General features: G+C 30.2%; 1 protein-coding gene across 2 annotated transcripts in view; it reads left to right on the top strand.

The window, feature by feature from the left end:
- Positions 1–20,958, top strand: part of LOC142332895 (coiled-coil domain-containing protein 39-like) — an 81,855-nt gene that overhangs the window by 47,048 nt on the left and 13,849 nt on the right. For both annotated transcript variants that reach the window (XM_075379588.1, XM_075379587.1), the window contains exons 12-16: positions 8,801–8,940; positions 9,759–9,837; positions 14,069–14,228; positions 18,936–19,042; positions 19,752–19,958. In XM_075379588.1, the coding sequence (XP_075235703.1) occupies positions 8,801–8,940; positions 9,759–9,837; positions 14,069–14,228; positions 18,936–19,042; positions 19,752–19,958 (693 nt within the window). The remainder of the gene's footprint in view (positions 1–8,800; positions 8,941–9,758; positions 9,838–14,068; positions 14,229–18,935; positions 19,043–19,751; positions 19,959–20,958) is intronic.

Raw genomic sequence — 20,958 nt, 5'->3', positions numbered from 1 at the left:
AATAATTTATTATATTGTTCAGTCATAGGCTTTTCACCTTCTATTTTTTCCATTATTTATTATTTCTAGTAAAAACTCTGTCCATTTGGTTTTTTTTCAGCTGTCTTTCCTTGTTTATGTTTTGATTTTTATAATTACATAAAGTTTTATTTTTTTATTTTTCTTGAAGCTCTTTTATTTCACTTACAGTTTTAGGTTTAGAAATTATTTTATCTAGTATTTTTTTTATCTAGTATGATTTTTCATTTTGTGTGGTTCTTCTTTTCCAAGTATTATACAACAGTTTTGTGGTTTTGCATGAATTTAAAATTGAATCTAAAATCAATTTACTTCTCAGCTTCTGTTTATTAGCCTTTTTATTTTTATTTTTTGTTGCTTTACTGATTAAGTCCAAAATTTCATCTGTAAAATTATCAGTGGCTCTCTCTGTGTGGTGCTAGTTAACACTTCAATCCAGTAGCATTTTTTGCTTTCTTAGCTAATAAGTTGTTAGTCTTTTTTATTATTGGAGAGGCTTTTGATAATCAGTTTTTATACCAATAAACAAAAACAAAACATTTATGTTTCATTTTGATTTGGTGTTGCTCATTCGCATAGAATTACGTAATTAAAAATTAGAATTTTTAAAAATAAGCAGTTCAGTTTCATATGCTAACTACTTGCCAGATTATACCTAGATGACTTCATAAGAATGAACTTATGTTTTTGTTTTTTTTTTCTAGAAATATTTACTTTAAATAGGAATAAGTTTATAAATTTAAAATTCAATCAAAATGGTATACAGTTGTAAATTTTATTAACAGTTAACTCCATTTATATTTTAAAAGCAATTCACCATATTCACATAACTTCCACAAGAAGTTATAATATTGTTGCCGCATACTGTGCTTCATCAGCAAGGGCAATGCTAGTCTTTACTAGTCGTTAAGATGTCACTGGGAGTTACAGTAAACCTATGTGCATGCACTAGCACCTCTCTCACAAAGCCGGCTGAATGGCACCCACCACACGCTGGTCGGCTTTATAAGCAAGATCCCAGTATTGCAAGTGCATTCTCTCACAGACCACCACCAAGAGCAGACCAAGAAGAAGATGGAAGAAGAAAGAAGTTCTCTGACCCGCCAAATGAGGGATCTCCCAGTGTACGCCAACATCTCTGCAGAGTAGCAAGCCTGGGCAGCCCGTTGAGAGAGCTACTGGACATTGAACACCACCTTCCTTCCCCAGCTTGGCGGGCTTCAAGCTCCCTGGCTGGCAGCCTGACTATAACAGGCCTATTAGCAGTCCAACATGGGATCACTTGTGGAGAACCGCCTTGGCCGTACTGGTAGAAGAAAACTGCCTTGGCCATTCTGGTGGAACACAACTGCCGCTGACCTAACACTCCGGGGCTCTGGGGACCACCCCTATCACACTGCAGTGGGGAGCCAACTGCCGCTGAGGCGGAGCTCAGTTCAATTCCAATGAATGAACCACAGCTGGTTGAGTCCAGTTGCTGGAGACCAGCAACTGGACTCAACCAGCTTTTTCAGAGTTACCTCAACAAACACACAAACAGCCCTTTTTAAAGCCACCACTCTAAAAATTCCAACAGCCCTTTTCAGGGCTATCACAAGATTCTAAGGTACCATTTGCTGTCACATCTGATCAATTCGGCGACAATGTACAATATAAGAAATTATAAAGTAAAATAGTAATAGTAAAAAATTTGCAGTTTATCATAAAATTGAGCTTTTGAGAGGAACTATTACAACAAATATATTCTAATAATTTAGATTTATGTTAATAATTTCTGATAGTGTCGGCATGGTACTGATGAAACTTAGGCATATGGTGAATGAAATAAACATTTATTTTTTACAAAAGTTATTCATAAGATTAAAATAATTGAATCAGAAATTAGAAATGGCATGGATGACTCTTGAGGTTTATTTTTCTGATAGTATTGATAAGATTTATTATATTTTACCCCTGTATTGGATTCTTAAGTAAATGATTACATATATTGGTTATAAGTTTATAAATTGCCTAATGATAAAATTATTAATGCAAGAATTTAAAAAAATCATCAGTTCTTATATGGTAAAACCTCCACTTAATCAGCCATGGTCTTGAAATGTTATGTTCCTGATTCTTTGAAATTAGCTACTCTAAATTCCTTTGTGTAAAACAGACGAGAAAAATTATAAAGTTATCCTATCTCACTTTTATCTGTTTGTTTCTAAAATTATTGAAAAATACATCAAATAAGTATTCTGGCTTTAATAATTCTTAAAAGTTTTAATGAAAATAAAGTAACCGGAGCATTATTTATCGATGTTGCTAACACATTTTTGACCACAAAATTGTATTAAATCAGGATGGATACTGGATAAAAGAGATTTTCTCTATTTTTGTTTCAAAAGTTTTTTAGTAGGTCAGTAGCAGAAAGCTAGGCTAGAATCTACATTTTAATCACTCAAAGACCAATTATGTGTAAAATTCCACAGGATCAATTTTGGTTGGAATTTTATTTCTTATTTATGTTAAGATAGATCTCTTACTGTAATTGATGATATTATTTTGAAGCAAATTTCATTTATATGTTGAGATGTGTAATATGTGGAGTGATCTGGACAGATGGAGAATTTGATTTCAACAAAACTAATTGTAGTATATTAGGCACTCTGATCAAATGTATGAATTTTTAATATAATTTTTAAATTAAAATTAAATAAGCTATTCTATTATAGATGTTGTAGATGTATTAAAAGTTATATAGAGCAGTGGTAGTTATAGTTGCAGTTAAATAAACCCTAGTAATCAACCCTAACTTTAGTCAACAGCTTCATATTATAGCATTTTATTTGAAGTATTTTTTTCTTCGATCCTATTTCTGAAGTCAGTTCGAAAATTAATTTATGTTGCACTGTTAATTCATGGCTACAGTATGCTTGTCATTTTGTGGTGGTGGCATTATACCTAAGTAATAATAAATCAATAATTACTTTGGAAAAAAAATTCTTTAGTAATCAAAAAATAACATTCTGAACATAATTTTCCTTCATTTTGTGAGCATTGCTATTAATCCATTCATTTGCATAAAAATTATGTAAAATGCTTTTATTAGAAGTGAAATATATGTTGAATTTAATGTATGAAAGTTAAATTTATGTATGATAGATACTTATTGCTTAAACCGAACAGTAAAATATTGATTGATTGTATTGCTATTTTGCTCTACAGATTTTTAACAAGTTCCTGATATTAGAAAGGGTAAAAAATAATTTTTTACTCTATTTAAAGAAATGGGTATTAAAATTAACACATGAAAATAATTTACCAAACAAGCGTGAACACATTTATTGCAAAATTATAAATAAATAAAAAAGAATCTGTTAAATAATGTGAATAATTTTTTTCATATTGTACATAGTAATAGGAAACATGTCCGACCTTATACTCTCTTATTAGTTAATAAGACACAACAATCTATCTTTTGAATTTATGAACATGTTATATAATCTACAGTTGTTTAAAAATTGAATGAAAACTTTATCTCTGGATTTTCTCTTTGAGATACCCAGTTTCATAAATTGTATGGTAATAACATTAAAAAAATTACCAATTTGTTATATCCGATTATAATGCAATGAAATAATAATTGTTTTTTTTTCTTGTAAATTTACACATACATAATTTTGTGTACAGATTTTATTTTACTTTTTTTTGGTTGAAAAATGTAAAAAAAAATGAATTTAGTTAATTAGACCATACTACTTTAAATGTCATAATGAAATATTATAGCTGGAAGCAGGATAATAATCTAATTGTACACTTAATCACATTCAAGAATATGGACACATATTTAAGCACAATGTGTTTAAAAACCGTATTCAGTTTAACTGAATAAATAATAAAATGCCAAAATACAGATAATATTTTTTAGCATTATTAGATAATAACTTAATAAAATGTCCATTTAGTCCATTGGTCCAATTTAAATTTCTATGAACAAAGAAACAAATAAATAATTAGTTTTTATTAATTACTCTTTCGCCCTTCCACCATGTTTTTGGACAGATTTGGCAATCAAAGAGCGCCTTTGCTTTCCGCTGTCAGAAGAGAGCGGAAAGCTGTCAGAAGCTTTCCGCTACTTTTACAGATTCCCCACGAACTTAAATATAATAATAATACTTACTATTAAAATAATAAAATTAACAGAAAATTCTTCTGTTAATTTTATTATTCCTGGTGTGCCGACCCAGCACACCAGGGTCGGCACTGCGGGAGCGACAGTGCTCTCTCTCCCTCACAGCCTCGCATCCAGCTTCCTATGTGCGCAAGCATACAACAGCCAAACATCATGTCGCTGGAGCTGTGAAGCATACAGTTCCATACAATGATTTTTGTGTCTTTCATAAACTGGAGTATGGCTACTAATATTAAGCTTAAGGATTATATACTGCATAAGTATAAAGAAAGAATTAAAGAAAAAAGGACTCATTTAAATGTTATCGATAATATCAAGTTGGGGTTGCTGCAGTTCCAAAGTGCCTATATGTGAGCTGCCATTGATCTTCGCCCACAAATGAACTCAAATATACAGAGTATGCTGCTACGTTCAAATACCAAAAAGCCACCTAAGAATAGACTCGTCAGACTTCTTTAACAAGAAGGCTTCTTTGATCCCACAGAATTGTTTGGAATATAAAAATAAAATGTATCTGAATGAACAATAACAACCCAATTAAAAATGTATACCATATTGTAATAACAGTTATTCTATGAAAGCTGTAAAATTTTTGATTTTCAAGCTCGTTTATGAAAGAGCTTGTTAAGAAACGTTTTGTTTATTTTTAATATCAAAATATTTAAAAAAAGTTATTTCTAGAATAATAAAATTAACAGAAGAATTTTATGTTAATAGTAAGTATTATTATATTTAAGTTCGTGGGGAATCTGTAAAAGTAGGGTCTTACATCAGAAAAAGAAACTGTTCCTAAGTATTTATTTGGAAACGTTCAATTTTTTTCTGACAACTGTTTTACGGTTTTGCAATGTAAATTCAGTCAGCGGTACAGACTACTGCCACATACTGCAAATGTAAAGGTACAGTAACTGTTTGTGGAATACTTTCTAAACAGTCATACGATTTAACTTTTAATATCAGTGCTGATTGGCCTGTACTCAACAGTAGGATCTTTATTTAAGATATTCTCCTCTGCGTGACTTATTTAAACCGTGCCCTGCCATACGTGATCATTAGTAAATGGTTTATTTCTGTTATTTTAGGTAAAAGAAATGTATAACAAAAATTTAATTATTTGGTGGTTGCCTACCTAGAAATGACTTTGGATGGAGCCATACAAGCTTTATAACTAGTACTATTAGCTCCTCCATCCATAATACCTCTTCCAGACATTTATGCTTGCAAATTGAGTAATTCAACATAACCGACAATGATTATTGAATGTACAATGATTACTCATATCAACATATAACTAAATACGATCAATCATTTTTTTTTAAAAAGCATTGTTAAGATCACACGGTTTCAATTACAACTATTGAACAGTTACTGTTATTTATTACTAATGTTATAATTATTTTTACTATTAAACAGTAAAATATTTTACTTGTAATCTAGAATTTAGTAAGGTTTTTTATAAATGTTAAGCATTTTTCTTCTCTAGCATTTAACATTTGTACCTTTTTTAGTGTTTACACCGTAATTCAGTCACTTATCATCACATTTCAAAAAATATAAAACATTTTATAATAAAATATTTAAGAATTTTTCTAATGTAACAGAATCCAGAAATAGATACAAAGATATCCATGATTTAAAAATTATTCTGGCTGTTCTTTTGTAATTTATTAAAGTTAGATTTGAATATAAATGTGGAGATAAGAGATAATTTTTCATCACATACCTGCATTAGTACTTCTATGTTCCACGTCCAGGGTGGCAACAGCTGTACTTATGTACATTACATATAGCTGGCTAAGGGGGGCTTCTGAGTAAATTCCTCAGTTATGCTTTTTTACGTTTGACCTGTTTCCAACTTCAGGTCACTAAACGGACTGGATTTTTCGGCTACTTGCAGGAAATGGAATAATAAACGATTTTGGAAATGGAATAATAAACGATTTTGGAAATGGACTCATACCACTTTGAGCTGGCAATGTGGTGGCCAGGGTCAATGTTATTGCAGGTGTAACAGAGACCCTTCCGTTGTCCGCATGCCCCCTGTGATGGCAAGCATGTAGCAATGGTACCCATGTATGTCGGTACATGGGAGCTCTGAAAGCTTCGGTGAGTAGGAGCCTAGAGTCAGTACAGAGATTGCGCATCCGCTCTCTGCCAGGACATATGCCGGTTCCACCGGAGTACCGGATCGGACCGCCAAGGTTAGTAGCCCTGGAGTGGGGGTGTACCCCGGCAGCTAGCCTTGCTACAGAAGGGATAAATGTTCATGAATATTGAACAAACTAACGTGGCAGAGGGTGCACGTAAACACCCTCGTTTAGAAACCTCCGATTCGCCACAAGCGAAGAGGAAAAAGAGCAAGGAGTCAGATAAAATCAAGAGAGATGCTGACAAAATCAGTAGGGAATTGAGAAAGTCGTTGTGTGGAAACATTGCTCCCAAACCAAGATTTTTAATTATTATAAAGGGGAATGGAAACTTTCAAAAAGTTAGCCCATTCTTAATCGCAAGAGAAATAACAAATTGTGCTGGTGGTCCTGTTAAGGATATTCGTAAAACTTTTAATGGATTACATGTCAAAACCATCAACGACGTGCAAAGCCAGAAAGTTCAGGCGTTGAAGAAGATCGGTGAATTTGCGGTTTCTGTCCAACCCCATAGCACACTTAACTCATCCAGAGGAGTTGTTTGTCGCGATCTTCTTAATTGTACAGAAGAAGAAATTGTACAAGAAATGTCGAGTCAGGGAGTGACTCAGTGTCGCAGACTAACCATGCGAAGAAATGGTGAAGTTGTTCCTTCGGCCTCGCATGTTTTAACATTTAATAGGCCGAACCTTCCTGAAAAGGTACGAGCTGGCATCCATCGGCTTGATGTACGGGCATTCATTCTGCAGCCGATGAGATGTTTTAAGTGTCAACGATTCGGACACACAGTAGCTAGATGTGAGGCGCAGGAAATATGTATATGTGGAGAGAAAACACATGAGGGTGACCCATGTAAAGACCCTCCAATCTGCGTTAACTGTAAAGGGCATCACAACTGTCGTTCAAGGAACTGCCCTACATATAAATTAGAAACAGCCATTCAGGAAGTTAAAATGCTTCAGAAGGTCCTGATCCAAATATCCTGAAGCGAAGAAAATTGTTAATCAGCGTACACCACGACCATCAACTTCTTATGCAGAAGCAGCGGCTGCCCCTTCCAAATCTAAAATTAATGTGGAGCAGTTGCTTAACATGAAGGCACCTAGTCTTGCGACAATGATTGAAAGAATCATTGATTCAAAGATTGAGTCCACTCATCAGAGAAAACAAAGTAAAGATGAGACGGCTCATCCCCGGACTGACACCGTTGATATGAGAGACGCACCAGCACCGTTTAAAAAACCAGCCAAATCTGCGATTGTAAAGCCACCAACTAGCGTAAAAATTAAAAATCTTGACTTATCTGACAAAGAGAAACAGATCACTCTGTCGACAAGTCACAAGCCTAAAGAAATTGTGACAAGAAAATCCGAGTCTACCGAAATGGAGGTGCAAATTACTATTGAGAAAGTACCAGATAAAGATGATACAAAAACTGCAACAATGGAGCCTCCAAAAGCTCAAAGAACAGCTTCAGTGAGAGCATCTATTTCAGCTGGACCCAGCACTGCAGTAGAGATAGAATCCAGCTCATCAGCCGCGGAAAGTGCATCGCTTGCTAGTTTTAGATTCAATAGCAACGATGCTAACTGCACCAACGATGCTAACTGCACCAACGATGCTAACTGCACCAACGAAGTTTTTGTCTCCTGACATCAGCCGCAGAACGTCACTGGCATCGGAAAGAGAGGTAGACGATGCCATGTCTGAGGGCTCAGATACGCTGTCATCAGAGGTTGAGGCCGTTAGAAGAATGAAGAAAGGATGGCCGAAACGAAAGCCTAGCCAGTAATTTTTTTGGATTCGAAGTTATAGAAAAATGGCCTTTTCTGATTGACTTTTGACCTTTTCTGATCTTTTTGACCTTTTCTGATCTTTTTGACCTTTTCTGATCTTTTTGACCTTTTTTGATTCATGAGAATGTGAATCACTGAACCTTTCTTTATTTTTTTTTTTGAAGTGGGATGGGGCTAATGACCAAAGTAGTCGATGCCCCTAAAAACCTCCAAAAAACCTCCAAAAAAAAAAAATGAACTCTCACACTAAATATTAATTTTTTAAGTCTTAACATTCATTCAATCGCTAATAATGGATGTATTTTTTTGTGCAGTTTCTATTGCTTTACATACGAGATTAATTTTTTTTTTTTTATGTAGTATGGTTTTTTATAATATAGTTATAAATGTATTTATATAAAATAAAATTTTAAAAAATACCAGTAAAAGTCTAGTATAATTCCAGGAAAAAACTTGTCCATTGCACACAATTGAGCTGCATGTGTAACATTCTATTCCAGCTTGTCTGACTTGCATGACTATGAATTAGTTTAATTTTGAAGTTTGGTTTATACTTCATGAAGTATTCATAATAATGAATCTTCAGGATTTAGTATTTCTAGATTAGATAATATACTGTTGAATTGTTTTGTTGGGTTTTATCTGTGTTTTTCTTGTATCTTTAGGCTGTAAAAGAAAGAAGAATAGAAATAAAAGCTCAAAAAGATATACTTATTGCAAAGAAAAGGACTCTTCAAGATGAGAAATCAGAATTAAAACGTACTACTGAACATCTTAATACTAAAACGTATCAGTTGCAGAAAAGGTATGAAATTATTTTTTAATATTTTTAAGCCATCGTACTCACCCTCTGATCATACTGGACTGATTTTGTAAGTTGCAACCACCACCAATTTGATGGATTTTCTACACTTGCCAAGCAGGGTACAATTTCAAACAAAAATTTAATGTGTGCTTGAAAGACCACCGTAGCAAAATAGTCACCATATTGTAGCCTTGTCTCATACAGTAGATTAACATTAGCATTAGCAATGATTGCAATCATGATGTTCTACACATATACAAAAAACAACTACATCTTAACACGATTGAAAATTTTGAAATATCTAAAACTGCACCAGAATAATATTAAATAGTATGATTAAACTATTAGATAATATTAAACTATAGCGCCACTTTTACTTCGCTTGTAGATATATGTGACCCTAAAGAATGCTGCCATCAGGGTGAGAACAGCAACTGCAGTTCTTACTGAAGATTGTTGCAAGGACGATTGCAAACATTAATATTATTAAAAATGTTTAATTTATAAAATTTGGTTTAATTCTTTTCAAGTTCATAACATTTTTTTTCATCACCTGTCCCATGATATTCAGTTACAAATTTAAGTACCCTGTGCTTTGTATAGATGGAAATTTAAATTGATATTCTTAAACTGTGGGAACATTGTTCCCTAAGAAACTAAAAAATTCAGTGAAAATGACAATATTTAACAGTCTTTTAGTTTATGATGGAGGTTAATTGTACCTATAATATTAATTTAAAAATATATATATGTAAAATATATATGTATTGATTTGAAAACCTTTATTTACCTTTATTTTACTTGTTTTCTTATTATAGATTTGAAGTTGAAGTTGATATGTTAGGAAATAGAGAAGGACTAGATGAATCTGTTACTATCACAGAGTGTAAAATAAAGGTAAGACAAATAATTTATTAAAGGAGATTTTTGTTTTTGTCTTCAGTCATAGTTGTTTCATTTCGGTATACCCTCTACATATCCTACATTCCTAACAATTTGTTTTACATACTCCAAACGTTGCCTGCCTACACAATTTTTTTTCCTTTTACCTGTCCCTCCAATATTAAAGCGACTATTCCAGATGCCTTAATATGTGTCCTATAAGTCTATCCCTTCTTTTAATTATATTTTTCCAGATGCTTCTTTCTTCATCTATTTGCCGCAACACCTCATGATTTGTCACTTTATCCACCCATCTTCTCGGGTACTCCGATCATCCAAGTTTCACTTCCATATAAAGCGACGCTCCAAACATATACTTTCAAAATCTTTTCCTGATATTTAAATTAATTTTTGGTGTAAACAAATTATATTTCTGACTGAAGCCTCGTTTCGCCTGTGCTATTCGGCATTTTATATCCAGCTTCGTCCATCTTTAGTAATTCTGCTTACCAAATAAGAAAATTCTTCTACTTCCATGATCTTTTCTCTTCCTATTTTTACATTCAGTGATCCATCTTCATTAATTCTACTACATTTCATTGCTTTCATTTTGTTATTTATTTTCATACAGTATTTCTTGCGTAGGACTTCATCCAATGCCGTTCATTGTTTCTTCTAAATCCTTTTTACTCTCAGCTAGAATTACTATATCACCAGCAAATCGTAGCATCTTTATCTTTTCACCTTGTACTGTTACTCCGGTTATAAATTTTCTTTAACATCATTAACTGTTGTTCTACGTACAGATTAAAAAGTAAAGGGGGCAGGGAACATCCTTGTCAGACTCCCTTTCTTATTTTCTTCAATTATTACTGTTGCTGTTTGGTTCCTGTGAATATTAGTAATTGTTCTTCTATCTCTGTACTTGAACCCTAATTTTTTTTAAATTCTTAACATTTTATTCCAGTCTACGTTATCAAATGCCTTTTCTAGATCTATAAATGCCAAGTATGTGGTTTGTTTTTCTTTAATCTTCCTTCTACTATTAATCTAATCTCTAAAATTGCTTCCCTTGTCCTTATGATTTTCCTGAAACCTAATTGGTCTTCTCCTAACACTTCTTCCAGTCTCCTGTCTGTACAGAATTCTAGTTAAGATTTTTGAGGCATGGCTAGTTAAGCAAACTGTTCTGTATTCTTCACATTTATCTGCTCCTGCTTTCTTTGGTGTCATGACTATAATACTCTTTTTGAAATCTGACTGAACGTCCCCTTTTTCATGAATATTGCACACCAGTTTGTATAATCTATCAATTGCTTCCTCACATGCACTGCGCAGTAATTCTACAGGTATTCCATCTATTCCAAGAGCCTTTCTGCCATTCAAATCTTTTAATGCTTTCTTAAATACAGATCTCAGTATTGTTTCTCCCCTTTCATCCTCTTTGATTTCCTCATCTTCCTCTATAACACCATTTTCTAATTCATTTCCTCCGTATAACTCTTCAATATATTCCAACCACCTATCGACTTTGCTTCTCATATTATAAAAAAGTGTACCATCTTTGTTTAACACTATTAGATTTTAATTTATGTACCCCAAAATTTTCCTTAACTTTCCTGTATCCTCCGCCTTTCCGCTTCTGAACACTTTTCTTTAATCCACTCTTCTTTCACTAGTTTGCACTTCCTGTTTATAGTATTTCTTAATTTTCAATAGTTTCTTTTACTTTCATCACTAGCATTCTTCTATTTTCTATGTTCATCCATCAGCTGCAATATATCGTCTGAAATCCAAGGTTTTCTACCATTTCTCTTTGTTCTGCCTAAGTTTGCTTATGCTGATTTAAGAATTTCCTTTCTAACATTCTCCCATTCTTCTTCTACACTTTACTCATCTTTCTTCATCTTTTTTACTCAGACATCTTGCGATGGCCAGCTCAAAGATCTTCTTTACCTCCTCTTCCTCAAACTTCTCTAACTTCCACAGATTCATCTGACCTTTTCTTCAGGTTTTTAAACCCCAATCTATATTTCATTAATATTAAATTATGGTTGCTATCAATGTCTGCTCCAGGGTAAGTTTTGCAGTCAGAGTTGATTTCTAAATCTTTGCTTAACCATGATACAATCTATCTGATACCTTGCAGTATCACCTGGCTTTTTCCATGTGTATATTTTTCTATTATGATTTTTAAACTGGGTGTTGGCAATTGCTAAATTATACTATGTGCAGAACTCTATAAGTCGGTCCCCTCTTTCATTCCTTTAGCCCAGCCCGTATTCACCCACTATATTTCCTTCCTTGCCTTTTCCAATGCTTGCATTCCAATCTCCAACTATTATTAAATTTTCATCTTCTTTTATGTGTTTAATTGCTTTGTCATTTCTTCATATACACACTATATCATCATCATGGGCATTTGTAAGCATATAGAAGTTAGCAATCATTGTCTGTTTAGGTTTTGATTTTATTCTTATTACAATGATTCTATCGCTATGCTTTTTGAAATATTCTACTCTCTTCCCTATCTTCTTGTTCATTATGAAACCTACTCCTGCCTGCCCGTTATTTGAAGCTGAGTTAATTATTCTAAAATCACCTAACCAAAAGTAGTTTTCCTCTTCCCACCGAACCTCGCTAATTCCTACTACATCTACATTTATTAATTCATTTCCCTCTTAAAATTTTTTAACCTACCAACCTTTTTTAGACTACTAACATTCCACGCTCTGACTCGTAGAATGTATTTTTTAATTTTCTGGTGACCCCTTACTTAGTAGTCCCCACCCGGAGATCTGAACAGGGGACTAGTTTAACTCCGGAATATTTTACCAAGGAAGGCGCCTCCATCATTTTTATTTGAAAATACAGAAAGCTACATTATCTTGGAAAAAAAGCAGCTGTCGTTTTCCATTGCTTTCAGCTCACAGTACTCAGAGGATTGAGTAGTGTTGAAATGGCCATTTAAGTCGTTCTGACCTACGCCCTTGACTACTGAAAGAGCAGCTGCCCTCTTTCAGGAATTATTCCTTAGTCTGGCTCTCACCAACTGCAAGGTCTCATGATTCAAAGAAGGAGAAAGGAGATACAAACTTATGAAAATTACTATAATTTTGAGAATTGCATCCTACAGCATTTTTATTAATAAAATATAACAAAAACTTTCTTGAAAAGATTCTTCTACTTATAAATACTTTTTATTGATTAAACTAAGGTCTTTTGAAATTTAGGATACTGACTGTTCAGGAACTGGATCACTCAGAAACACAAATGACAAATATTCATTTCAAAAGATGAGGTCAAAGCCGAGGCAACCACATATTGTGCAAAGTTGGACAAATCAAATCATACTGAGGGTATAAAAAGTTGTGAAATTCATTGGTCTAAATGTATCAAATTCCAAGGTAACATTGATACATAAGAAAAAAAAATCTGAAAATTATCAGTTTTCTTTGCCAGGCCAAGAGCTTTCTAAACAACCCTGGTAAATAGCCTTTAACACTAGACAATAAAAAAGTGTAAAGATATTTCTTTTTTCGTTATATACAATAACAACAAATTACAATTATGAAGGATAAATCTTAATTGTATTATAAATTATTAAAAGGAACTTAAAAATTACTTTAATTGAACAAATAAAGAGTTAACTGTGGGAAATGAAATAATAAAATTGCCTAAATAATCAAACTATTCTAAATACTTATTAAAAATCAGTCGAATTAAAAAATTAGAAAACAAAAAGAATAAAATCTAACCAAACAATTAATTTTAAAATCATTTACTATGTTATCAATTAAAGACAAATAACTATATTCCTTAACTTTTTCATACATGATCACTTAAAAACATGTAGTAACTACATCCCAGCTACATAGTTAGTTAGCACATGCATGCTTGCATTATTCATATTAAATTTCAAATAACTGCTGTTTATTAACTTTATTGGAGACATTTTTATAATAACACTTTATTAAATAGAGCTTCAGGTTTGATGCTCTTATACTCATTTGTCTAAGAGGACTGCTCCTCAGGATTTGGCCTTGTAAATCACTACTGCAATACAATTTTTATTATATTACTTTTTTAAATATTAGATATAATTTTTGTAGTCATGAATACTTTCTGTAACAGTAAGTGTCTTAAAATAATTGAAATAGGAGTCTTCATTTAAGCCTAGAGGTTTTACATAATAACAAAGTAAGCAAGTATTTAGATAGTTTATTTTGATTTCATCTTTTGACAGATTGCTCAAGAGAAAAGTGAATTACAAGAAAAGGGAGACGGTTTGGATACTAAAATTCGAAAAACAGAAAAAGAGATACTGGCAATGGAAAACACTCTTAAATTAATTAATGCTTCAAATGACGCATACAGAAAGAATTTAAGCTCTGTTGATGCTGATAGTGAGTACTTTGTTTTAATTATTATATTTCAGTTACCTTGATTTCACCTACAGCTTTTCTTTTTCCAAGATAGTATTAGGATTTTTGGTTTGACTATGCATATGTCATTTCTACTTTATCACAATTTTTTTGTCTTTAATTTTAATTATAATTGTAAAATGTCATATAGAGTATAAATTAAAAAAAAAATAGTAAATGTGTAATTATATATCCACATAAAATATTGTGTATAAATATATATATATATATATATATAAATATGTTTATGAATATAAATTATAATATACATAATTATAATATGCATTAATTATAAATACATACATAAATATGTATACATTATGATTCCAGTAATGAACAGCAGAATTTGCGTATTCATCCATAATAAATTTCAGAATTCTCAAAAAGAAAACAATTTCAACAAATTTACAAAATTGTAAATAAATATGTTTTAATGTAGTGATAAAATTTAATGACTAAAGATGCGTGATCCCGCGAAAATTGATTCTTGGAATTTATATAGTAAGTTTAACTTATCTGTGTTTTAGTGGTTTACATTTATTTAAAATTAAATATATATACATATATATATACACATATATTTTCATTGCAAAATTTTAAGCATTATTAAATTCATATTGTAAATCGCTTGGAGAAACTAACTGAAAATGGCCTCTCACATTAAAATATTAACTTTTTAATGTTGTATAAAACATGAATGTAAGATTCTTATGTTAACAACTCCATAGATATTTTTCCTGAGAGTATGAGTGACCCGTAGGTCACTCATACTCTCAGGAAAAATAAGACTTAGCTTGTAACCAGAAGCTTGGTAAAATTTCAGTGCTGTTCCAGAACTGTATGTGAAGTTTTCTAGTATAAAAAAAAACCTTAATTTTATTAAATGATCTTGTACTTGCACATTTTCTTCTGAACTGATTCTATCTGGAAAGTGGTTCCTAAAGATAACTGAAGTTAAACTAGTATTCATTATCCATTTTAAGTAACTGTATATTTTTGACTTGTCCAGGCTAATGACTGTAGTTTTTGATAGATAAAAAAGTTATTTTATTTGAGTTGAACATAATGATAGGATGGCCTTAAGATAGATCTTATAAATGGCAGAGAGGTAAGATATATGTGGTAAGAACAGCAAGTGATGTAGGAGGGGCCTAGATTGAATCCATCAATTGGGATTTTCCAAGTGTTAGTATTACTTTCTATGTTATATGTTCTAACTTATTATACAATGGAGTGGTTCCGAAATTAAATCAACAAGTGATAAAAGAATGAAGCTAAGAAAGGTAAGCAGTACTCAATATACAAATTATAATGATCGTAGCAGAAATATAATAGTATTGAAATGATAATAGTATTTAACTTAATAACAGCAGTTGTTAGTATTACCTCTACTACTTTATCATGTAAAATATTATATAAGATAAAAAATAATTTTAACAGGTACTTACTTCTATCATTACAATATCACTAAGTTCCAGGATATTTTTTTTTTTGTGTCAATCTGTTTATGAAACATATTTTTATATAATCACAATTTAAAGCAATAAATTAATGTTTTATTGAGGTAACAAAACTCTCGGTCTCATAATGAGATTATTGCTTTCAGATGGCTTATGCTTTAATTTGAAAATTAGAAGTGAAATGTAGAAAATTGATATGATATACCTGTGAACCTTCAGCCAGTGATATAACATCAAATTGATTAATTCAAACCTTTTTCTGGATGTTTACACAATTTCTAACCAAATATGTTTTATATTTCATTGTATTTGTAAACAATATTGTATGTAGATTGTAGTTTTATATGTGTGTACGGTACTTTATATTTTTGTATGGTAACATAAGAGATGTAGATGACATTTTAATAATATTAACCGTAATATAAAAAATTAACATTTTAAACTAATGGTCCTATACCACACAAAATAAATACATATTGTGGTATGATACACAAAGCATGCAAGTATACTGACAATAATAATAAAGAATTGACACAAATTAAACTGAAAACAAACCAAATTGATAAAATTGTGAATAAAAGCAAAACATTCATTTTTGAATGGAATATCTCTTAATTCCATTCAAAAAAATAAGCATCAATGAAAGAGATATATTGAAAAAACACAAATAGCATCAGTAATAATTAACATATCTAAAGCCTAATAAAACTACATCAAAAGGTAGCATTTATTTATTAAAAAATAATGTCGGTTATAGAATTAGTTGTAATTGTAAACAATTTATATATTAACACTCAAATTTATATGTTTATCAATACACTTATAAATTAAAATTAACAGACAAATTTTTTGAACACAATTAACCATTTAAATTGTTTCAATACCAAGCTTAACTGTAACCACTATTTAATTCATTTGGTTATGCCAACTATCAAACTATTCTCATGTATCGATGGTGGTACACCTGACATTGTACTATTTTATATCTGATGATGAATCCATGAATTCAAAAAGCTTATTGTATAAAGTGATATGTTCCACATTAAGCTTATTATTTTAGCATCTTGTTAGGTGGTTTTTATTAATTGTTAAAGCATATTACTCAACATGTTATATATTAAAATTACATATCATATTTAGTTGTGTAATTCACACAATTTTTTTACCAACATTTTTTATCTAAAAGTAGGTGTGCGAGTTATGCAGGATATGATTTTCCGTAGGTTTATAATGAACCTAAAATATGGTAACCGGTGAGAATATTTTTCAGTTTAAAAAGATATCAGTTTAAAAATTCAGATTTGTGAATTACACAAGTAAATACATGTAAAATATTATAACATCAATTGGAATGATCCATCTAGAAATGTCAATATCATGCAGCATACAGGTCGTGTATTATCTGGGGATTTATAGGAATTCACGATCATCATAATTCACCATTTAATATTTAGTATCAAGCAGATGTAAATTCACTGTTTGTGTAGCTTTACCTTCTAATTTTTCACCAGTCACATTGTTTTTCATTTTTATTTGAGAAAAATTTATAATTAAGCAGAAAATAGATGTAAATAATTCCTTGATGATGAAAACTGTTCGATGGACGTTTTTTAATATAAAATGCTCTGATATCACTGATTAGAATTTTAACAAAAACATTTACACTGTGATGTAGTTACCTTAATTCAGAATTAGAGAATACCAATATTACAATGGTAATTAATCACCACTAATTAGTGGTGATGGTATTATGATGGTAATTAACCACTAATCCAATGAATGAATCTGAAATCAGTGTATGGAATAAAATATTTTATTTTTAAAACTTTCACTGTATGTAAATAATGTTACATGTATGATGTGCTCTTAAAATGTGTATGCTGTAACAACTTATTGTCAATCATATCAGTTTTAATCAGCATTTTTAAAAGTTCATTATTTTACCATCTTAATGATATAATTATAAACATATGATCAAAATACTGAGAGGTTTTTAATACAATATCTTATCTTTCAGGGGTAGTAGCATATATCTTTCAGAAAAAAAATTAGTGTCAAATATGTGTTCATCATTAATATTTTTAACTGTGCTAAGTTACATTGCTCACTTTTATTATAGCATTTAATATAAATAAGATTTCTATTTAAGACAGTTTGGAATTTTGATTTTCATTGTAAGAATGTTAATATTCATGTGAAAATTTATTGTTATCCATCAGTGATTATATTTTCTTTTAAATTAGCATCCTTTTTTCCTGAATCATAATCTAGTAATAGACCATTGTTCTCATTTTTACTAATATGTCATTACTTCAGCAAAAATAGTTATTATTCAAGAGAACAAACAAATCCAACCCCCAACATTACAGTGATGAATTTTTAAAATTGAGTTAGATAGACACAAACATTGATAAAACAGACATGATATAAAAGTTTATATATAGTAAGTGAAAAAAACAATTTCTTATTTGATTATAAAGCTTTTACACTCTTATAGCTTTTAGAATTCATAAAAAGAATTTGATATTAATTATTAAACGTTTTGTATTCTCTAGTCCTGAAAAATATCACCAACCAATAATTTTCCCCAAATAAGTCAAGAACAGTTGTAATAGTATTTTATTATTTTTTCTAAATCTGTTTGATTTTTAAAAGATAAAGTTTTTGCCCCTCCATTTCCTACAAATGATGTGAAATAATTTAATCACAACAGCTGTTGTTAATGCTGTACATGATAAGCTGCAAAATGTTTGTGAAGCTGCAAAATGTTTGTGATGAATTAGACTGTGACATTGATATTTATCATACGACACAGTGTGTGTGTATAGAACACCTGTAAATAAATAAATCTTTATTCTGATCAAAACATAAAAATGCATTTATAAGAGTTATATTGCTCATATAATATTAATATCTAATAATATTAGATGCTCATATAAATTACATTTACATGAGCACATTTGTTTTGATTGGTAATATAGCTCTTTATCACTACAGTTTTTCTAGTATTGAATATTTAATTTTAAATACCATAAGCAATCTTTAATATTAAATATTTAATCTTAAATCTGTTTTAAGATATATTTATATCTTAAAATATATATATATTTATAATAACATTATATGTTATTATTAAAAATTGTGTTGTTTTGTTTCATTTTTACAATAAATTAAAAAAGATTTTATTATAAATGCAATTATATTTAATCACAAATTATTTTGATTTCAGGTCCTGAAATGGAAAATAAAGAAGCGCTCGAATCAAAATTTTTGGCCACTCTAAGTGATTTAAAGAAGCAAAGCTTAATTTTGAAAACTATTAGAGGATGTGTTTTGGTAATTATTATTATTATTTGTTACACTTTTAAATTCTAATCACCTAATTAGACAAGTTCATATATTTCTTATTAAAATCCCACTGAGATATCTAATAATTACAAGTGGTTGTATTTCATATTATTGCTGATGCAAATGTTTGAAGATAATAAACATATAAAATTACTTATAAAAATAACAACTTTGAAGGTTAACAGACAACAAAATAACAGTGGGTAAGTATTTGGTTGCATATTAAATGAGGACAGAAAAGTTACGTTATGTGATCAGTTTAATATTCTTCTGTAATATTTTTTAATATAGTTTTTGTTTGTAATTTGAATTTAATTTTAGATAAATTTGTTGTGCAATCAATGCATAATTATCTGCATCAACTTTAAGTAAGTAACGTAATTAAATAAAAATTGTAACAGAAGCACAAAAAGCCCCTTTCTTATAGGCTGAAATAATGTGCTAGTATAAGAAGATAATGCTGGTTTGATAGAAAGTTTAAAAAAAAATGACCTTTACGATTTTGATTTTTTTCCTGCAATAGAAATAAGATCTTATAGGTTCAACTTTTTGTGGCTTAAAAACTCATCACATCTTTTAGTATACATTTATATAATTAACAAGTCATTCGTCATTTGAAAAAGGTTAATTTTTGTCTGTTGTTAAATGTTGGTAATGTTATTACTTTTAAGTCGATTTCTAATTTATTATTTAATAGGAATTAGAAAAATCTTTAGCTGAAACTGAAAAGACTGAAGAAAGATTAAAATTAGAATGGAAAGCTAAAGACAAGGAAGCTACAGAATTAGATAAAGAATTATTTGATCAGCAAGGAAAACTTGTTCGTGCAGAAAAGCAGTACAAAAAAGTTCATCGTGAAGTTCAATCACTAAGAGAACATTACGTACCTATTCCTTTTGCTGAGGTTAGTAATCCTTTTATTAATTTATTTTTAAATTATCTAATTTCTTTTATTGTTATTTTTAAATTGTATTTAATAGTTAAAAAATTATTCATAGAAATGTTGTTGTTTGTCATTAACTGTAACTTGAAAATTAAAAATGCATATGTAACAAAAATAAATGTAACTGAATATTCAATTGTATTTCTTTTTAAGAAATTCAAAGCTTTTCATTAAACATGCAGTAATTTGTTAAATTAATTGTAGCAATAAGTAAATAATGTTTATCATCATTCAAAGATTGAATGTTGTTTTAATGTATAATTTTTTTAAACTACAGCAATAATTAATGTAAAAACCAAATTCAAAATATAAATTTTATCATTTTGAATAAAAGTAATACAGCAAATATTAATCAGGCAGTTGGTTTCTGTGAATTCTTACACTCACGAACTTCTAAATATAATTTTAATTCATTTTTTTTATAAACACTTATTTTTTGAGACATTTAAAAAACAGAAAAGAGAAAAAATATTCTACTCATCTAAAACTACCAGCATCAGAATTTATTAAGTAAAAATAATTTTTATTTTTCAATGCATCACCTTATTTCTTCTACTTTTCTATTACTTCTGGATTAATTTTCATGTAATGTAAAAAAAAAGCACTTTGTAAAGTGTTTTAAACTTCTGCTATAGTATTGTTAATGACGTAAATGTAAAGAACCAGTTATGTGGAATATAAAATGACTGCTATTTTTTTTAATTTTTCCTATTTTTAAAATGATTGTCATATGTTTGTTTAGATTAGGTGCAGTGGGAAACCAAATTTCAACGGGAGATCATCATATTTTATTGAGGTAGCATTCTTTTTTTTAAGGAGGAACTCTTTCATTTTATTCTTTAACTGATCATTTTCAGTAAAGTTTGATTTTTTTAATTATTTTCCATGGTCTATGCATAATAAATTTTAAAAAGGTCAAAAAAAGATACTGTAATAAAATATAGTTTATTAGAACGGTCAG

The sequence above is a fragment of the Lycorma delicatula genome, chromosome 12 (genome assembly GCF_047948215.1).
Source record: "Lycorma delicatula isolate Av1 chromosome 12, ASM4794821v1, whole genome shotgun sequence".
Taxonomy (NCBI): domain Eukaryota; kingdom Metazoa; phylum Arthropoda; class Insecta; order Hemiptera; family Fulgoridae; genus Lycorma; species Lycorma delicatula.
The sequence above is the reverse complement of the archived record's forward strand: the minus strand, read 5'-3'. Positions and strand labels throughout refer to the sequence as shown.